The following is a 21,884-nucleotide window of genomic DNA, read 5'->3' as shown; positions in this document are numbered from 1 at the left end:
GTCACATGCGATTTGTAAATAAAAAAATCAGAATTGTCAAATAACATAAATAATATTTTGAGTTCATTATTTTTTTACTAAAGGTGATATTGGGTTTAGTCAACATAAAGCTTCTTCTTAATTATCAATATTTGTTTGTTAGCTCATTATTTCAGAAGGTGATAGGTTGTATTTGTGTTTCAAATTTATATTGAAATGATGTATTGATGAAAAATGCTGTGATTTTTAAAGTCACATTTACACTACAAAAGAAAAATGAAAATGTCACCAGTAGAAAAGAAACATACTTTCTTTTCAGACTCGTTTTCCGTAAAATGTATCAATTTCAGCACATGTATTGTGGAATAATGAAGTAAAAGTTTTTTGGCTAAAATAGAGAGGAAGTACAAGTACGGTGAAACATGGAATAAAGATGGGCAATATGGACTGATAGTTTCATCAAAATTCTTTGATTTTCTATTTTATTAACAGAAAATGTAACAAAAATAACTATTCATTAATATTTTCTGATATATTTCTGAGAATTTTTGTCTCAGCAAACAGAAACAATCACTGCTAAAGAATAATATAAATACTTTTTTTTTTAACAAAATCTTTCTTACTGTTTATTCAATGTCACATGCTGTTCTTATTTTTTCTTTAATTATGTAAAGCACCTTGAAATGCCTTGCTGCTGAAATGTGCTATACAAATAAAATTTGAGTGATTGAAATACATGCAATACGAATGAGTAGTACACTGGTAATATAGACAAGTATGAATGTGTCGAACAATCAATTCAGATACATTCATATTTAATGATGCTCTCAATAAATAAAAATAAAATGAAAAATTGTAATAAGGGGAACCATTTACAATCACAATACAGACAATTTTGTCAACATTATTAAGTGTGATTTATTATAACAATAAATAAAAATGTTGAACATGACTTTTGTACCGATATAAAAAAATATAACTGACCATCCTACATGAAAATCATATGTAATACATAAGTTTCATATATGGGGACAATAAATAAGGCATGTATTGTCATGAAATGGTGTAGTTGGTGGTGAGGAGAGACGCTGAGACCCAGGTTATGGTGATGATGATGATGAGTTTAATGAAGAAAATGCTCACAAGCAGTCCAGGAGAGGCAGCACAGCAGGAAACAAGCACACAGCTAAATGCCGGTAGCAACTGACAATAAGGACAAAACGAGAGAAAGCACAAACCAGGACTTGGCAGTTCCACTGGAGAGTGCAGCATACCAAGGACCCAATGAAGAACATAGACAACAGGTGGGACTAAATTAGGGCTGAAACGATTCCTCGAATGATTCGAGTACCTCGATTACTAAAAGTCCCCAAGGAAAATGTACCTGCCTCGAAGCTTCGTTAATTTATGTTTTATTAGTTAGCGCACCGTGTTCCGGCCGGGACTTCATTTGCGTTGCGCGGAGCTCTCACTTCCGCCTCNTTATGATATTTTTTATATCGGTACAAAAGTCATGTTTATTATCACTGTTGCTAAGATAGTGAAAGAAATAAATCTGACATGCAACCTTGCTAAATGTAAAGCATATACAAACAATTTTTATTTTGGTTTAACATAAAAATGAAAAAAAATATTAACTTCAATAAAATGGTATTCATAACAGTAACTTTTGGAAAATCAATTACTTCAAGCAAAAACTGTGTAAAAACTGCAAATGAACTGAACTGTAGTAATTAAAGAAGTGTGTTGGTGCAAAAATAAAATCTATAGGCACATTGCACAGCAGAAGTCTGTGCCAGTTTGTGGGAAATTAGCACAGCCTTGCTGGTACCACCAGTTGCATCTGTCACATGCGATTTGTAAATAAAAAAATCAGAATTGTCAAATAACATAAATAATATTTTGAGTTCATTATTTTTTTTACTAAATGTGATATTGGGTTTAGTCAACATAAAGCTTCTTCTTAATTATCAATATTTGTTTGTTAGCTCATTATTTCAGAAGGTGAAAGGTTGTATTTGTGTGTTTCAAATTTATATTGAAATGATGTATTGATGAAAAATTCTGTGATTTTTAAAGTCACATTTACACTTCAAAAGAAAAATGAAAATCTCACCAGTAGAAAAGAAACATGTCATTCTTTCTTTTCAGACTCGTTTTCCGTAAAATTTATCAATGTCAGCACATGTATTGTGGAATAATGAAGTAAAAGTTTTTTGGCTAAAATAGAGAGGAAGTACAAGTACGGTGAAACATGGAATAAAGATGGGCAATACGGACTGATAGTTTTATCAAAATTCTTTGATTTTCTATTTTATTAACAGAAAATGTAACAAAAATTCATTAATATTTTCTGATATATTTCTGAGAATTTTTGTCTCAGCAAACAGACTGGAAAAACAATCACTGCTAAAGAATAACAAATACTTTTTTTTTTTTTACAAAATCTCTTTCTTACTGTTTATTCAATGTCACATGCTGTTATTTTTTCTTTAATTATGTAAAGCACCTTGAAACGCCTTGCTGCTGAAATGTGCTATACAAATAAAATTTGAGTGATTGAAATACGAATAAGTAGTACACTAGTAATATAGACGAGTATGAATTTTAAGTGTGCATACAATACAATGTGTCAATCAATTCAGATACATTCATATTTAATGATCTCAATAAATAAAAATAAAATGAAAAGTTGTAATAAGGGGAACCATTTACAATCACAATACAGACAATTTTGTCAACATCAAGTGTGATTTATTATGACAACAATAAATACAAATGTTGAACATGACTTTTATACCGATATAAAAAAAATCATAACTGACCATCCTACATGAAAATCATACGTAATACATAAGTTTCATATATGGGGACAATAAATAAGGCATGTATTTTCATGAAATGGTGTAGTTGGTGGTGAGGAAAGACACTGAGACCCAAGTTATGGTGATGATGAGGATGAGTTTAATGAAGAAAATGCTCACAAGCAGTCCAGGAGAGGCAGCACGGCAGGAAACAAGCACACAGCTAAATGTCGGTAGCAACTGACAATAAGGACAAAACGAGAGCAAGCACAAACCAGGACTTGGCAGTTCCACTGGAGAGTACAGAACAGACTGCAGCAGCATACCAAGGACCTGATGAAGAACATAGACAACAGGTGGGACTAAATACACACAGGGGTAATCAAGGGAACGAGACACACCTGGGAACAATCAATGGGGAAGACGCAGAGACAGAGACTCAGGGAACAGGATAACAATAAACACAGAAATAAACACACAGAAACACAGATTATGATTGAAATACTCTTAACTCTTTAATTCTTAAAATTAGCACAGGGATGCATTTTTGGGCAATATGGATTTCCAGCCTGCCAAAATATGCACCCCCTCTATTTTCCCCACTGTATTTTACGGCCACCGTAAAATACGGTGGGGAAATAAATATACCTTCAAATAGTAGCATTCCAGTATTTTTACAGTAAATTTAGTTTTACTACTGCATTCACTTTATGAGTAAGCCACTGCCAAGAAAACTGTAATGATACTTTGTAAAGTACAGTCTTAGTTTTACAATAGAACATTAATACCTGACCCAGTGTAGGCTTCTTAGAAGTGCTACAATTGGTGCGGTTCTAAAATGCATAATCTACATCANGTAAGAATAATCGATAGATTACTCGATTACTAAAATATTCGTTTACAACAGCCCTAGACTAAATACACACAGGGGTAATCAAGGGAACGAGACACACCTGGGAACAATCAACGGGGGAAGACGCAGAGACAGAGACTCAGGGAACAGGATAACAAACACAGAAATAAACACACAGAAACACGGATCATGATTGAAATACTATGATTGAAATACTTTTAACTCTTTAATTCTTAAAATTAGCACAGCGATGCATTTTTGGGCAATATGGATTTCCAGCCTGCCAAAATATACACCCCCTCTCCATTTTCCCCACTGTATTTTACGGCCACGGTAAAATACAGTGGTGAAATAAATATACCTTCAAATAGTAGCGTTCCAGTATTTTTACAGTAAATTTAGTTTTACTACTGCATTCACTTTATGAGTAAGCTACTGCCAAGAAAACTGTAATGATACTTTGTAAAGTACAGTCTTAGTTTTACAATAGAACATTAATACCTGACCCAGTGTAGGCTTCTTAGAAGTGCTACAATTGGTGCGGTTCTAAAATGCATAATCTACATCAATGGTTCTTAACCTTTTTTGAGGTACCTAACCCACCAGTTTCATATGCGCAGTCACTGAACCCTTCTGTAGTGATAAATAAAATTAGATCCCCCCCCCCAAATTCAAGACATAGGGGTGACCCAACTAGAGTCTAGTTGGGTCACCCCAAGATCACTAAGTCTTCTTAAAAGGTAGAGTCTCTGAGAACAGTTCTTCAAAATATAGTCAGTGTTTTCAGCAAAGGTGAGCTGACTGTCCAGGAATGACCCAAGGTATTTAAAATTTTCCACAGTTTCAACAGGTTGGCCATCAAGAGAAACTGGAACCACTTTAAGGTCTTGTTTAGATTATTTAATTAGCTCTACATTCTTAAGAGAATGAAAAATTAATGATAAATAATAAAGACTTTGCCGTATTCTGATTTAGTAATGTAATTATATTAGTTGTGTTACCACCCCCACGCCACTAGAGGCAGTAGCAACCCCTAAAAGATGCAACTAAGGAGCAGATTTAAAAGTATACCGAAAACAACGATGAGCTTTGCTGAAGTAATTAAAGACACAAGTTCAAATCCATGCTGAGAGTGGAGCTCCTTCAATCAGTGCTTCTTCGCAGCACTGATTGGCTAAGCAATGTAACATGATCCTCTGCAGCAAGTGATGGCAAAGCGGGGCGTCATCACGACTTTACACAAGTGTGTCTTTACCTCCGGGGCAGAGGCTCCGCTGAACCCCTGAGACCGACTCATCGAACCTCTGGGGTTCAATCAAACCCTGGTTAACAATCACTGATCTACATAATCAGAACTTCACATAACACAAAAGAGGATGCGATAAGTAACCATCAGAACAGAATTTTTATTTAAAGGCACCACTATGCCTCAAACCACATATTTCCAGTATATTCAAACGTTCAAAACAAATAACACAAAACCATTCCTCAGAGAACTGGTAAAAAAATAGGCCTTCAAAGTCAATATATAGTTTCACTAACACTGGAATAAAAATTGAAGACTTTCAGTTTACAGTGACATAAACTGGGTTTAACTTATTAATTTCTACAATCTTATGAACATAAAAACACAGTTCTTAAAGAAATATCCATGCTGTGGGTATCACTAAACAAATCAAAGAAAAATGACTTCCAAAATCTAAAATTCAACATGGCTGAAATAATGTGGAATTCTAGTATCAACAAGGTTTTAAAATGTGAACTATTAATGGTTTTCAAGAGTCCAAGTGGCACTTTATTAGATGCAGATGAAGGCACCGTCAAACATGGAAAAAGAAAAGACAATACAATTTAGATCCTAAATAATATGGAAACAGAAAGATTTCAAAGGAAAGAAAAGAACAGCTAACCTAAATGAGATGCCACTCAAAGTCCATCAGTTTTTTGATGAAGGTGGAAACCTGAACATTGACTGTCACTTTTTCCTTTGAATGGCCTTTCCTGTCTTTTTGGATACCATCTTCCCATGACCAGCTTTTGTGCCCCTTTCTGGGTTAATCCCAATGAAGCGACTAAAAAACAAATATGGGAAAATTCCTGAGAATACAAATAGTGTGGCATTTTGAATACAGCTGGTACAATATATAAATAAAGCTGTTTTAATTACGTAAAGAGAAAACATCACCACCTTTGTGAAATGTTAATCATAACTTGCTTTAGAACTTTAAAACCATGTTATTGTAAAAAAAAATTATAGGAATGGTTTTACCGTTGAATGAACTCCAAAGTCTTGGCTGTCTCATGTTGATGTTGGAGGTTGAAGATGAAGAAGATGGATAACACTGTCCTGTCTGGAATGTTGGCTGGACCCTCTCAAAGACAATATGGCCTTCAATGCTGACCATGCAGAGAACTGCTTGCCACAGGGACTGTAATAAACCAAGTCCTTAATTGGAAGAACATAAAACAAATCCTCTTATTGATACAGTATGCATTTAAATGATCATCATAATATAGAGTGTCCACTCTGCCAGGTAAAGTAAAAGCAAGGATCTTAACTCCTCAATTGTTGTGCAAGTCACATCAATGTTGAAAACTGTAGGCTGGATTAATTTACAGAAGTTGTAGAGAAATTCATGGTACTTTGCACTGAAGGTGAAGTGTGCTTTGGAAGTTCATCAAAAGCGACCTTGGATGGTCTTGTGATCACTGATGGTGAAGTGTCTTTGGTGCTGCTTTTGTTTTCACCAACATGCAGGAGGAAGGCTGTCCTGGTTGCACGGCAATGAGGAAGGCTTCAACACTGGCTTGCATCTTTGACATAATGATAAGAAGACGAATAATAAAAATTATTAAATATATTTAGCAGCACAGCTACATTCAGATAGCAAACAAAGCCAATGAGTAGGATCATTAGAATAACCACATACCTGTACATATCTGAAAACATGGTCCACAGTTTGACATGAGCTGTTTTGGATTCTTCTTGTGGCCTTTGGATGTAGGACGGAGCACATGAACCAACAGAAGAATGCCTGGTTTTCCCACCCTGGAGGAACAACAGGATAAATAGACACATTAGGATAATAAATAAACATTTTAAAGAGAAGTGTGAGCAAAACTAACCAGACCCACCTGTGTGTCACCATCACAGTCATTCAAAATATTTTTCACGACCTACAACATAAAGCATAAAAATGTCAGAAATAATTACCATGAACACAACTCAGACATTAGGCATTATAGAAATTAGTCAGCGTATAGAAACATTCTGGAGAGGATTTCTTCTGCCAACCTGTCAGAAGAAATGTGTTGAAGTCATCATAACACGCTTCAGTCACCAACATGACATACTAATGAAGAAAAAAAGAGGCAGCCAATATGTCATTGTTTATTATCATTATTATTTATAGAGACAAAAACATTTTGGCTTAGCTTTGATCGCATAGATCAAACTACCAGACCAGCACAGCCACTCTCCTCATTATGCCGTCTATAGCCGAAAACTTCAAGAAGACGACTCCGCAGCTAAATAATGTTAACTCAAACGGCCTTTCTGACAGTTTTAATGTTCGTTTATAACCCGTGCTACACCTGCATGGCTAGCTTTAGCTGCTAACAAAAATAATAAACCAAGGGTACTCACGTCCAGTCCTCGAGAGCTACCGTCCTGCAACTTTTCGATGCATCTTTACTCCAGCAGACCAGGATCAGCTCCGAACAGACCTGCTAACCAGCCATTCATTTGATTCAGGTGTGTTAATTGGCGCAGGGAAGCGTCTGAAAGTTGCAGGATAGCAGCTCTCAAGGACTGGACTTGAGCTCCCCTGTACTGAACAGTCGTACCGCGATATCCAAACAAATAAACTTAAGTTAAGCATAAGTTGATACTCTTGCGCAAACAGAAAGTTAATGCATTCATAAAAACATAATCAAAATCTAAAACATGATGGTCTTAACATGGAACTTACCTTGTTTTTGTTTTTTTAATAGATCTTTATCGAGATACAAAATACATAACAGTATAAAAGCAGCATACATTGTGGTATAATGTCCGCCAGGGAGTTACAAACATTGAGACAATACATCATCAGAACAAAAAGAGCATGTTTTAATAGCTTTGGGGAACTTACCTTGTTATGATAAGCTTCAGACAAGACGCCATACTACTGTCTCCAGGGCAAACACGTGACGTCACAGATGCGTTGCGATTGTGGGAGCAACTCTTTATCAAACACTATTTCTTTAGGGAAACTGACAAACCTATCTTTAAATTTGACTAAACAAGTGTATAATTAACATTGTATTTTTAACATACAACACCAACATTGGTAATCTAACATTTTTGATTATGCTATGTAGATTTTGATTCATTCCCTAAAAGATTTATTATGGAAAGTATTTTTGTCTTTCCATTTAATATTGTCTTTAAATGCCGGTTCTGTAAGATGCAAATACAAATAAAATGTCTTGCCTAGAAAAAAAAACTGTATTGCACAATTATTTTTGCGGTAGTTTACTGCCAGTCGTCAGTCTTGATTGTGACAATAGAAGAAGACATCAAATTGACAATATCCTACCGTATTTTGGAATAACAGTATGTTACTGCTGGAATTCCGCTGTAAATTTACAGCCATTTCTAAGAGTATAACTTAATTTTATTTTCTCTGTGCGTCTTGGGGAGCGATCGCCGTTTCTATGCAACAGTTAGCAACGACAGAAATGTCAACAATGGAGGGAGGAAGGACGTGCGCACTTTGTCGCTGGAAAAACAGGAACTATTTTGAGTTTCGTCGCCAAGTCCGATTATTATAAACGGCTTTGGGCTTGTTTTTTTCTAAAGTTGTTCTCAAATTTAATGAGTCGCGGTTTGCACTTTTGGGCTGTGTTTGAACGTGAAGTTGGGGTGGGAGGTCTAAAATCCTATTTAGAGTTTTCTAGACAATATTAGACCATACAAAAACACGCAAAAATTATTTTGTACTCTTATAACAATTAAACAATCTCCCCTTCAGTTCAACCTTATAAGTGGAGATACATTGTTGTAATAAAATAACTTGCAATTAAGTATTGGAAAAGCTCAATGTCATTTTCACAGGTGGCAGAGCGTTGTTAGTAGCTGCTGAAGGTAAATTTAAAAAAGTTACCTTTAATGTAACTTAGTTGTAACTTCATTTTATTAAGTTACAACTAATAAAATTAGTTAGATTACTTGATTACTTTCTAAATCAAGTAATCAATAATTTAAGTTACTTTTTTGAGGAGTAATCAGTAATCTGATTAAAGTTACTTTTTCAAAGTAACTATGCCATCACTGATGGTCATAAAGGGATGGACATGATCAGTAACAATACTCAGGTAGGCTTTTGCCTTGACACAACAATTAGCGCTCAGTTGATACTAATGGGCTCAAAGTGTGCCAGGAAAATATCCTGGCACACCACCAGCAGCCTGAACTGTTGATACAAGGCTGGATGGATCCATGCTTTCATGTTGATACCAAATTCTGGCCCTACCATCCAAATGTTGTAGCAGAAATTGAGACTCATCAGACCAGGTAACTTTTTTCCAAACTTCTATTGTCCAGTTTTGGTGAGCCTGTGCGAATTGTAGCCTCCGTTTCCTGTTCTTAGTTGACAGAAGTGGCACCCGTTGCGGTCTTCTGCTGCTGTAGCCCATCCACCTCAAGGTTTGACATGTTGTGCATTCAGAGATGTTCTTCTGCGTACCTCGGTTGTAACGAGTGACAACCGTGGTATGCAGCTCGAACCAGTCTGGCCATTCTCTTCTGACCTCTGACATCAACAAGGCATTTGGGCCCATGGAACTGCTGCTCACTAGATATTTTCTCTTTTTTGTACCATTCTCTGTAAAAAACTCCCAGTAGATTAGCAGTTTTTGAAATACTCAGACCAGCCCGGCACCACTGCAGCCATGTCTACATGCCTAAATACATTGAGCTGCTGCCATGTGATTGGCTGATTCAACATTTGCGTTATGAGCAGTTGAACAGATGCACCTAATAAAGTGGCCAGTGAGTGTATGTCTTTATGTTTGGTTGTGGGCTTGTTGTTAACAGGTGTTGCAGCCCTTGATTCTGAGGTGTCAGGAAAGATAGGTCTTCGGGCTGTTATCTATTACTTCTCAACAACCATCATTGCAGTTATTCTCGGTGAGTTACTATCTTCCTTCTCTAACAGGGTTTTTAAACCCCTAGTAAGCATGGACCAGTTTAAGAGTCTAATTAGTTAACCATACACAAATAATCCAAACTGTTAGAGTATTAACATAACATAACAAGCAAAAATAATTTATATTTGTTTAGAGTATTTTCTCAGCCAATTTTCAGCTTGTAGGTTGTAGTTTTACAGTATTATCCTAATAGGAGTGTTGAGTGGTGATCCCTGAGTTTCTTAGCTGTTTTCTTGCCACCGAAAATATTTTTTTACACAACCAAATAGGTCTTTTCTGTAATTATGATAAATAGTGTGGGAAGTGCAGCACTGTCTACTCTATCTATTCTGTACCTCATACACCGAGAGAAAAGTCTGCTCAACCCAGAACTTTATCTTGGATCTCATTAGAAGGACTTTAAAGTGTTGAAAATGTAGTTGTTTTTTATGCATATAAATGTAACTTTTCAATGCATCAGTATAACTTGATATCAATACTCGGCTCATGCCTACAGTCGAGTTTTTACTGTTGCCTTGGTAGTCGGTCTGTAGCCTTGACAAATAATGCTCTCAAAAAATAAGAATAACCGGCACCCCAAAAATATACAAAGTTTTTAATAAAGGCCAAAATATTTTTTTCTCTCATTAAAATGTATTCATATTTTTGTAGTCCTTCAGTACCAGGCACCCATTTACTCTTTCCCCTTTTTATTTGCATTGTAGTGTGCACACTTCTTTATTTCTCTTGTTAACTAATGATCTCACTCTTTGAAGGAATTATTTTGGTGATGACAATCAAACCGGGTGTGTCTCAAGAAGCTGAAAACATTGACAGAGCAGGGACCACCCCCAATGTTACTACTGTTGATACACTGCTGGACCTCCTTAGGTGAGTTTCTTAATATGTATAACTATAAATGTTTTGTGGCCCTTCCTAAACTCCCAGTTGGTCATGGCAGATGGTTGCTCACTCTAGGTTATGGTTCTGCTTGAGGTTTCTCCCTGTTAACGGGAAGTTATTCTTTCCACTGCTGCAACATGCTTGCCTTTATTTATTTTTTTTACATTAACTTATGCATATGAATGAATATAGGTGGCTCCACAAACTAAAAAAGTAGTTGTGCTAACTCTTAAGTTCTAATCATAAATATTAGTTCTGCTAACAATAAGCACAACACCAAAAATTTAATGAGAGAACAATAGGCTCTTCATGAAGATCCCACAAAAACTTTGGGGGTCTCAGAAATGTTGCAGTAACCGACATGTTGCTGAAGCAATTTATCTCTGTTTCTGGTACATTTTCTATCGACAGAAACATGTTTCCAGAAAACCTGGTGCAGGCTTGTTTTCAGCAGGTCAGCCACTTTTTACATTCATTCCACACATTTCCACAAATGTTACAAAACATTTTAAATCTTTTCCATCATCATGCTATAGCGGGAAGGCTGAAGATGAACCCGTAAGAATGTGATACTAACATGTTTTATATTCCATGATTTCACTGTAGTACAAAACAAAGCGGAAAGAGCTGGAACCAGGGAAAGTGTTGTCCAACACCACCACGATTCCACCTCTTGCTATTACAGTCATGACAGTCGTAGAGGTAGGTGAGCCCTTTGAGTTTATTGACAGCATATGATGGGAAAACCCTGGAGGGATTTGATCTCAGTGTTATGGGGGGCTTGTCTTTCCAGAACATCACTAGGGAGTATAAAATCGTTGGAGCGTATTCAGATGGAATAAACGTACTGGGCCTCATCGTATTCTGTGTGGCTTTTGGACTTGTTATTGGAAAGATGGGAGACAAAGGCAGAATACTCCTGGAATTCTTCGATGCCCTGAATGAAGCCACCATGAAACTAGTGCAGATAATTATGTGGTATGTGTTCATGATTAATTTACTCTTTTTATTTTTTTAACCCTTGTGTCTACAATTGGGGTCCAACCGACTAGCTGTCTAGCTTTTTTTAGTGATTATAGTTAGATTAGTTTTCTTTAATCCTTCTAGTTATTCCTTATTTCAGCCTCCCTGTATTGTTTCTAGTAATATTTCTTAGTTATTTCATCATCCTAGATTCAGTTATTCTTACATATCTGAGTCTATGTATATATTTCTTTAGTGGTTCCAGTTAAGTCTTTCTAGCTCTCCCCGGAGTGTTTCTAGTTTTCTTATTTTGTCACGTTAGGTTTAGTTAGTCTTTTTGTCTGAATCTATGTCCATCTTCCTTTAGCGATTCTAGCTACGTTTTTTTCTTTGTTTAGTCCTTTTAGTTACTCTAGCTCTACGTTCCTTAGTTCTTATTGCTAGATCAGCCTTGTTAGGCATGAGCATAAGTGCTGCGAAGACCTATTGTAATGACAAGATTTCTTAGTTATTAGGCCTGAGCAGCTCAACGCTGTGAAGGCCTATTGCAATCATAGTGTTTATTTTTTTCTTTCTCGAAGCAAATGAATTGGCTCTTTGGGGGCTTTATCATATTCAAAAACTCACCAAACTTGGCGGACAATTTACATATTTTAAGGTTGTTGCAAAAATCGCACAAGAAACGGCTCACCAGCGCCACCTGGAAACCCTCCACATTGACCTTACTTCATAGTAGAGACATTCAATTTTGTACACTTGTATAGCTCCCCAAGACACACAGAAAATTCAATTAATGTCATAGTGCAAGTCAAACAGGAAGTTGGTCATTTTGGACTGAAGTTCCGATTTTGACCCCATTTTGGCCGATTACAGCCTTTGCATTTGATCAGACTCCTCCTAGGGAATTCGATCGATCGGCTTCAAACTTGGTCAGATTGTTCATAAGGTATAGCTGATTAAAAGTGATCAAAATGGTGAGTTTCTGTGCATGCTAAAGGGGCGTTACTAGGAGTCAAAGTTTGCTTACTCCCCATGAAACACTAAACTATTATGTCTCCTACACAAAACTCACACAGGCACCAAACTTTCAGCCAGCAGGCAGCATAGACAGACTTTATCATCATGTTATTGATGTCACTTGGCACAGGTTTAAAGCTATATAAATCAAAGAGTAAAAATAAGACATCCATCAGAAAAAAACAGATGACTTCCCGTTGGAAGTGGGCGCGACTTAGTTGATGTCACCAGTTGACCATGTGAATGTGATGAGGGCTAGTCTATAATGAGACATAGAAAGTCTGATGCAGCTGTGATCTTGCATGTCGAAGTTATTGCACCGTGATGTTTCATGGCGAATAGTCAAAGTTTGAGACTTAGCCACACCCACATGCTTTGTTGTACGAGAAATCCTTTGATAACTTTTGACCTTCAATGCCTCAAGAGTGTGCTGAGTGATTTTGAAGTCTATATCTCAAAAGCTGTCGGACGAGTTCAATCAGATACGACAGCTATAAAAATGACATGATGGCGGCTTCGATCCAAAATGGGCGACTTTCTGTTGGGTTTGGATCAGGGCTCCAAGAGACTTTTTTTAATGTCTTAACAAGATACATATGTGTACCAAGTTTCATAATTCTGAGTTATAGCATGGCTTGGCGCTAAACATTTAAATTATTATAGGGGGTGCTGCAGAGAAATTAGGCCACGCCGACCAACAATTGTGGATTCCTATTGAGGGGTGGATAAGGAACCATCCCAGTGAGTTTGGTGCAGCTCAACTTGAAACTGTGGAACTCAGAGCCAAACGTACAGCAACGCCGCTACAGGTCACTTCGCCACATTGCCACGCCCACTTAGGGCCACCGAAATCAGTCAAGTTTGGAATCCACATCACACTAACATATCTTCTGTCTCTGGACAAAGTTTCATGTTGATTAGATTAAAGGGGTGAGATAGAGACCGTTCAGAGTAAAACATGACGCTTCTGTTCTCAGGGGCGTGACTTAAGTCACTTTTACTCATGTTGAACTTTAACAAACTCGTCCTAAGGATTTCATCCTATCAGCTTCATTCTTGGTCAGGATGCAGTTAAGGCATGGGGCTTTAAAAGTTATCAATAAAATTGACTTTCGTATATGTTTGGGGGTGTGGCGTACTCGCCAAAACAAACGAAATGCTATAACTTTCACATAAAACACTGAGTTGGCACCAAACTTGGCATGAGTGGATGCCTGACAATCCTATGTCACCATAGTCTGATGTCATCTAAGCCTCGCCTCCTCAGAACAGGAAGTTACTTTTTTTCTTGAAAAGCTCCATCTCTTCCTCTCTTCACCTAATGAAGATGGTCTTGTGTCAGATGACAGATAACAAGTTGGTCTCACTTGCTTCAAGAAGGTTCAGTGGAGGGTGTGGCTGTGGCGGCACGGTGAAGTGATAGGTCACGCCGCAGCCAGACATTTGGCTCTAGATTCCACATGTTTTGACTGAGCTGCACCAAACTCACTGTGATTGATTCTTGTCCAACCCCTGACAGGAATGCAGTCCAATATTTGGTGGACGTGGCCTAATTCCTCCACAGCGCCTCCCTAGAATATTTTTGCTTAAGCCCAGAATTATGGAACTTGGTACACATGTGTATCAAGATACACATGTGTACCATTGTTGGTACACATGTTTGTTGGTCCTGACAAGTCAGGACCAACAAAAAAGTCTTTAGGAGCCATGGTCCAAACCCAACAGGAAGTCGGCCATTTTGGATCAAAGCCACCATTTTGTCTGTTTTATTGACATTGTGTCTGAGCGAACTTGTCCAACAACTTTCGAGACTTCAAACTCAGTCAGCACAGTCTTGAGTCATTGAAGATCAAAAGTTATCAAAGGAATTTTTGTACGACAAAGCATGTGGGTGTGGCCAAGCCTCAAATCTGGCCATTCGCCATCAAAATCAAGGTGGATTAACTTCTCTGCTAGCTCCCAGCTGTATCAAAGTAAAACCCCACCCATTTTGTGCTGGAAGGGGGCAGGGTTACTATTTGTCTTCTTTTTACTCTGTGGTTCATGCAGATTTCAACCTGACAATCCTATGTCGCCATAGTCTGATGTCATCTAATTAATTAAACACAGATTTCAACCTGTGCTTAATGAATTAGAATAACATGATGATAAATCCTTCTTTCAACACTGATTGTTGACGAGAGCATGTGGGCGTGGCTAAATGCCAAATTCTAATCCCTTGCAGTTTGCATACGGTTGTCTTTAAATCAAGCATGCATCATCCTATTTGCACTAAGCTTGACCTTTGTTAAACTCTAAAGAGCCCAATAGCTTGACATTGCAATCCAACTCCACTGCGCCTTCTGGGTTATTCCAACAGCTATGTCTCCCTAATACATCAGCTGATGTGCACCAAATTTTTTGTGCATCATCAGGGAGCGTTACTGAACACATCGCCTAGAGCAGTGGTCCCCAAAGTTGGTACTCGAGGGCCAGCATCCTTCACGTTTTAGGTCTCTCCCTGGTTTAGGGCACCTGGATCAAATGATGGCTCATTAGAAGGCCAAAGAAGAACATTGACATGCTGAAAAGGTTGTTACTACCACCAGGGAGAGAACCAAAACATGTAGGATGCCGGCCCTCAAGGACCGACTTTGGGGATCACTGGACAAGAGGACGGGCGCGGGAACTGCGTTAGTGGTGGTGGGCAGGCAGCGTTGCTGGAACTCCCGCGGTTGCCACAAGGCCAGAGCGACGCTTAACTACGAGGGTGTCCAACGCCTCTTGCGGTTTTAACTTCTGTTTAGGTTTGTTTATGGTTTTGCTCATGTCTTTTTCTCTTCTAGCTTATCAGGTTTTCTTTAATCTTAGTGTTTCCTTACTGTTAGAAGTATTTTCAGCTCCCTGGTGTTTCCTCCCTTTTGTATTCCTCAGTATATTTTCTTAGCCTCCCTGTGTCACATTCTCTCCGCCCCTCAGCTAGCTCCTTTGTCAACTACTTAAATTACACTTACTGCATAGTGATGTTCTGCAGAAAGTCTATATTGCTACTAGTGCTCTTAATATCTTGTGAGAAAAAAATTAAAGTTCCACCGAATTGATTCAATTTGTGTAAATGGAAGTGTCTGTATTCTCAATTTTGTACCTTTTTTGTTGTTGTTTTATTTTTGTTGGTAAACAGAAGTTTACACTTGCAATCAGTTATCTCATCTAGTTAGGTATATTATTCCATTTGCTACTTCCCAGTATTTAAACTTCTCTATCTCAGTCACAACTTGCCAGTCCGTCTCATCACTTTGCTCATCACTCTTCTTGTCACTACCCTTGTTACCCTTGTGTCTCCAGTTTGCTTTGTTTTGGATTTCCTTGTAACCCTGGATTTTGGATTTTGCTAGTTGATTTTCTTCATTAAAATATCCACAGTATTCTACATCTACTGCGATTGGGTCCACTCCTACACACATCATGACAGACAGACCGATTCCAGACTACAGTACATGGATACAATTTGAAAAATATTTCTGATGAAAACAAAAACATTTAATTCAAGTGAGCAATTAAAAGATAACTAAACTAAGCCATATTTCCATATTTCCTGCAAATTGTTTTATCATGCTATTAAGGCTGTCTGTGGCATCTATAGTGAAATATTAGGGGTACCATTGATTTTTGTATGTGCATATATTCCCTGTTCTTATGTTTCCAGTTCTAACTGTGTGTACTTTTCAGCTACATGCCGTTTGGTATCCTGTTCCTAATTGCTGCAAAGATCATTGAGGTGGAAGACTGGGAGATCTTCAGGAAGATGGGTCTTTATATGGTGACTGTACTGAGTGGGTAAGCTAGCTCATTACTCTGAATCCGCCTCTTCCAGACACCAGGATTTATGGCTGACATTTGGGTTGACTCTCCCTTCAGTGATGGAGTAAAAGCTGAGTTCTTGGTGGGCCCTGATAAGGGCCAAGGACATTTAAAACTGCTCAACCTGCAGATGCAGTAATGAACGCTTCTAAATCTAAGTGACACAGTTAGAGTGCACTGTAAATCTTCTCTTGTTAGGTCAGAGGGTAAGTCAAAGGTTCCAAACAATTCAGACTTCAATATAGCACTGTAGCACTGTAACACAATACAGTTGTGTTAATAAGGACTTAATAAGGCAAAAATGCATTCAATTAATTCTGCTCACTTACCTTGAACAACTGGAGCTCAGCCATCATAAACTCTGGGACATTAAATCAGTTTTTAAAAGCACAAGCAAAAACCGCTGTGTCAAGATCAGGGTGCCAGTGTCCAACAACTTATGCATCCCTCCTGGTATCAGACGGCTGAATTACCTCCTCATATCAGGATCTCTCCTGGGAAGCTGAAATACTGCATGTTGAGGTGGGAGAGCACCTCAAACATCAAATCAACAACTTCTTAGTTTCTCTGGCAGTTAATAGTCACCTGAAACAATCTGCTATGTTAATATAAAAAACACATTTATTCACCTAAATCAAGTGTCTCATATTCCAGACCTCAGAGCCTGCTGTCCTTCTGTCCAGAGTGAATTACTTTCTGAGCTTTCAGTCAAGATATGAAACTTTCAGATATCTCTCTGCTTCAGCACATCTAGCTCCAATGAGCTCATCACCAAAGCTATACCAGTGGTCCTTGAGCAGGAGGTGTGTGTTGTACGCCATGAACAAGTCACCACCTCATTGCAGGGCAACACAAGCTGTTTCCTTAGCAAATATGCACAAATCCTTGTCTGTATCGTGATAATGTTGAAACCCCCCCACAATTTTGCAATTGCAGTGTTTCCATTAAATAAGAAATGAAATTAAAATTACACATGAATAAACTTGATCACAATATTCATAATTCAGTTATGGTGCTAGCTACTATCATCTATCAACCAATCAGAGGAGACATTGGTGTCTTATTAAGGAGATAGAGCATCAAGCCCTGCCTACATTGGGGGCAGCTAGTATGCTGCGTTTTGGGGAAATCATAGTCTGTGATTTTACAGAAGCTATGGTTTAAACACGTTCAAATGACGCACAACTCTTTATGAGCTGTGTGATGCTGTGACAGCTCTTGGTGGAGCCAGCTGCACATTGTCTGTTAAACAGGGCTGCCCCAAGCCTCCATGGGGCCCTAAGCAAAATTTGGTTTTGGGGCCCTCTAGTTCTACTTACAATGTAGACTGGCTGCAATTAGCAGTCCAATCATTAGATCATTCACACACCGGCTATAAACTTATTGCATCTCTGGCAGTACTGTTTACATCATATACATGTATAATAGGATACATTTATTGGCCAACTGATTAATCAACCAGTTGATTTCTGGCCGCCGATTTCCTTAATTTTGGAGAATCGTGACTGGCCAATAAGCCCATCTTATCCCCTAAACTTATCTTTGTCAGCAAAGGTTTAAAAATCAGCCTCTGTCCTCTTGTGCTCTGCAGTGAGAGGTGTGACTGACAGACTGACCCACCAGGTCAGATCTGCATGTTTGGAGTTAACAATGTTCACCCCACTGTTGCCAACTCAGAGACTTTCTTGCTATATTTAGCAACATTTCAGACAAAAAAAAAATTCATATCAGCCAAAATGAAAATCAGCAGGTCAGGCTTTTTAAAGATCGGTAACCAGGGATCGGTCAGAAAACTGCAATCGGTGCAGCCTAACTTAAAATGGAATACATACACACATATTCATGACATTTTTTGATTAAATAAATTTCTCTTAAGCATTACTCCTATGGCTAAAAATGTAATTTATACCAGGTGAGTCTTTCTCCCCTGAGAATGTGGACCGGTACTGGACTGATTCTGAGCCTTCAAATGATTTTAACATTAGTTTCAGATAACTTAGAAGTTAATGTAAAAAATAATGACCATTTTAGCCACAAAATGATTCTGCTCAGCAGCAAGCAACAAATCCCCAACTACAGCATACAGCAGCTCATCGATGTAGCAGCTATGTAGCCTGACGTAAAAACATTTTGCTAGACAATGTCAAACATTGAGAAGATTCAATTATTGTTATCAAACGTTTTCAAACAAGTTGTTTTGAAGCCAAAAATACCTCAGAAATATACAGAGCCAACCATGAGAATCAATTCAACCCAAGCATAAATGTTTGGCTGTTGAACTGGACTGTTCCAGGTCGTTATCAAGCTAATTTTCTATTAACAACTTTACAAATCACTTACATTACATTGCCAAGACACATTAAAACAAACCTTTATCTTGGCTTTTTCTATTCTTTCTTTTTATTTTCTCTCTCCCTGAAGGATAAGTAATTTTTTGAGACTTTGTTTTGCTTTTTCTGACTGGAGCTTTGGATGCGCACTGCACATTGCATGGCAGCTCATGTTACTGGTGAAGTGTGCGGTACCTACCGTGGCCACCAGGGGCCCCAAGAGCATTTAATTTTTTTTTCTTTTTATCCATAAAATAATAATTTCTAAATACTTGATCAAATATATTGTAAAACAAATCACTTCATAGTGAAATTGTTTATTTTGATATTATAATGATTATTTAAAAAAAAAAGTCAGCTCCACTGAGGGGGCCCCTTAGTGGCCCTGAGGCCCTAAGTGGCTGCTTAGTTTGCTTATGCCTTGGGCCGGCCCTGCTGATAAAACAAAAAACTATTATCCTCCTACTACTTCCTGTCGTCTTTATGCCATCCAGTGGTAACAGCCACTTGTCGATCATTTGATTTTGTGATGCCAAAATAAGCGTTTCCAGTTTAGTTTTGCGAAATATATCTATTTTGATATACGGCTGAAAAACCACCTCATCCTAGCTCAAAAACATTTATAGAAAAATGTGATTTTTTTTATTATTGCATGTTTCCATTAAACAAATTTATTTTCCTAATTTTAATTTGACCAATTTTATGGTGAGCTAGGAATATACTGGTTAAACAATCCTGTGCACATGCACTCACACCTAAGGTAATTTTAGAGATCATTTTATCTAACAGTCATGTTTTAAATGATTGGAAGCCAGAGCAACCAGAGAAACCTGACATGGATCCTCTCTGAATATTTATGTATTCTAAAAATATGTAGCTAACTAAAAGTGGTGTTGGATCATTTAACCTACAGGAAAATGCAGCAAAGATATTTTTTGGGAAACTTTAAAAGGCCTCAGGAACCTAGAGCTATATTATTTAATTCCATTCTAAAACATCAAGAGGACATAAGACTGCATTGACTTAACGTAAATAAGATGAGGGATAACTTAAGACATTCATCTTCTTTGTTCTACAGATTAGCTATCCACGCCACTATCTGTCTGCCTTTCATTTTCTTCATCATTGTGAGAAAGAATCCCTACACATTCACCCTAGGAATGGCTCAGGCTTTGGTGACAGCCCTTATGATTTCTTCCAGGTCAGTAAACCTTTTTTCTTTTACTTTTCACTTCTTAAAATTCTATCTGCCCATCTATATGGGAAGTCAATTCCTCACAATGTGTTTCAGCTCTGCTACCCTACCTGTCACCTTCCGCTGTGCTGAAGAGAACAACCGCATCGACAAGAGGATAACTCGCTTCGTGCTCCCAGTAGGTGCCACCATTAACATGGACGGCACAGCACTCTATGAGGCAGTGGCTGCCATCTTCATCGCCCAGCTTAATGACTACCCTCTGGACGTGGGCCAGATTGTCACTATCAGGTTGGCCATTTGTTTCTAGTATAGGTGATTGTTACGTATAGCATGAATTTGAGAAAATATGTCAACTCTAGAAATCATTTGGGCCATAGAGTTCTAGAGCTTGGATATTGGATTGCAAACAGATAAGTAGGGGTGCACCGATTGCAGTTTTCTAGCCGACCATCGATCACTAAGTTGGCCACATTCGGGCGATTACTGTTAACTTGTGGGCGGGTCTGTCAGTCAGCCTCTCTCACATCAGAGCAGAAGGGGACAGTGGCTGATTTTCAGAAGACAAGATGTGTGGAAAAGATTGATTTCACATGTAAGTATTCGCTGATTACGATCTCCCAAAGCTAAGAAAATTGGAGCTGATTTATAGGTGCACCCCTGATGATTAGCTGTCACAGTGTTTTCAGTTGTTAGCGCAAGATATGCTTTATGTCTCTTCTTTTAGCATAACAGCAACAGTTGCCAGTATTGGAGCAGCAGGAGTCCCCAATGCTGGGCTTATTACCATGGTGATAGTCTTAACGGGTGTCGGACTACCTGCCAGTGATGTTACACTGATAGTTGCTATGGACTGGCTTCTGTAATTTTTTTTTTGTCATCCCATATTATTAAATCAAGTCAATGTATTTTCAATTTATTGTGTTCTCTTAAGCCTGCAACAAACAATGCATTCTTTGGGATCTGCATCAGACTGGTGTAAGAAATCAGTCCATAAATAGCTAGGACAGAACATGAACAGACACAAGCACAAAATAAAGTTCTAGAATGCACAATTCACACCTAAGGTAATATTAGAGATCATTTTAGGGTACCTTAGGCTATTGCCTTGTGCCGGTCTTGTGAGAAATTCTGTCCCCCTGTGAAAATCTGTTCCCCCTGTGTCGGCTGCAATGCGCGCTCCCGACACAGGGGGAACAGATTTTCACAGGGGGACAGAATTTCTCACAAGACCGGCCCTGGTTGCACATGGCGCAGAAGATCGCCAGATCGGACACAGCTCCAGATTCTGGTGGGACCGTAGAGCCGCTATTAGGAAGGCTAACGTTTTGAGAAGCAGAGAGGGACGGTGGTTCTGTTCCATGTCCAAAATGAGTTAAAATAAAAAATTTAAAAATTTAAAAAAGCTTGGATATTTTCTTCACCACCTCTGTCGTTCTTCTTTTTCGTTTGTTCCTGCGCTCCGCTGTCATACTTTCTGTTGTCTGCCATCGTGAGAAACTACTCCCTCATGCTCCTCCCCAATGCGTAAGACGCGTCAAATTTGAACCAATAATAATCAAGCATTCATGATGAACGTTTGCCAGAACAAATCAGACAGTTTTTCAACAACACAGTCAAAATCATTTTAGCCAGTGATAGAAGTAAGGCATTCTGACCTTATTAATTCACAAAAATACAAAGCATATATAGGGGGGGGCCGGAAAGCGCCGGGGCCCTGGGCTGGAGCTATGCAATCCCATGCTAAAACCCGGGCTTGCACGTTACACCAACATGTCTTCTATCTCTGGACACAGTTTCATGTTGATTAGGTGAAAGGGGTCAGATAG

General features: G+C 38.3%; 1 protein-coding gene and 2 long non-coding RNA genes across 5 annotated transcripts in view; 1 reads left to right on the top strand and 2 right to left on the bottom strand.

Annotated features, from left to right (window-relative positions):
• Positions 1-21,884, top strand: part of slc1a1 (solute carrier family 1 member 1) — a 45,939-nt gene that overhangs the window by 20,636 nt on the left and 3,419 nt on the right. For 2 of the 3 annotated variants that reach the window (XM_016667277.1, XM_016667278.1), the window contains 9 exons: positions 9,716-9,808; positions 10,584-10,698; positions 11,122-11,164; positions 11,317-11,412; positions 11,504-11,688; positions 16,399-16,506; positions 19,939-20,061; positions 20,152-20,346; positions 20,783-20,917. In XM_016667277.1, coding sequence (XP_016522763.1) covers positions 9,716-9,808; positions 10,584-10,698; positions 11,122-11,164; positions 11,317-11,412; positions 11,504-11,688; positions 16,399-16,506; positions 19,939-20,061; positions 20,152-20,346; positions 20,783-20,917 — 1,093 coding nt within the window. The remainder of the gene's footprint in view (positions 1-9,715; positions 9,809-10,583; positions 10,699-11,121; positions 11,165-11,316; positions 11,413-11,503; positions 11,689-16,398; positions 16,507-19,938; positions 20,062-20,151; positions 20,347-20,782; positions 20,918-21,884) is intronic. The other variant, XM_007544053.2, reaches the window with a different exon arrangement.
• LOC107835077 (uncharacterized) lies at positions 5,186-6,314 on the bottom strand. Its single transcript, XR_001660907.1, has 2 exons — positions 5,906-6,314; positions 5,186-5,708 (listed from the first exon to the last, which is right to left on the bottom strand). It is a non-coding gene; the product is annotated as an uncharacterized LOC107835077 (long non-coding RNA).
• Positions 12,024-21,884, bottom strand: part of LOC107835078 (uncharacterized) — an 11,348-nt gene continuing 1,487 nt past the window's right edge. Inside the window, exons 2-3 of the long non-coding RNA XR_001660908.1 lie at positions 19,868-19,873; positions 12,024-12,034 (exon numbers count right to left, since the gene is read on the bottom strand). This is a non-coding gene — a long non-coding RNA (uncharacterized LOC107835078). The remainder of the gene's footprint in view (positions 12,035-19,867; positions 19,874-21,884) is intronic.

The sequence above is a fragment of the Poecilia formosa genome, unplaced genomic scaffold, assembly GCF_000485575.1.
Source record: "Poecilia formosa unplaced genomic scaffold, Poecilia_formosa-5.1.2 Scaffold983, whole genome shotgun sequence".
Classification (NCBI taxonomy): domain Eukaryota; kingdom Metazoa; phylum Chordata; class Actinopteri; order Cyprinodontiformes; family Poeciliidae; genus Poecilia; species Poecilia formosa.
This window is presented reverse-complemented; position numbering and strand designations above follow the sequence as displayed.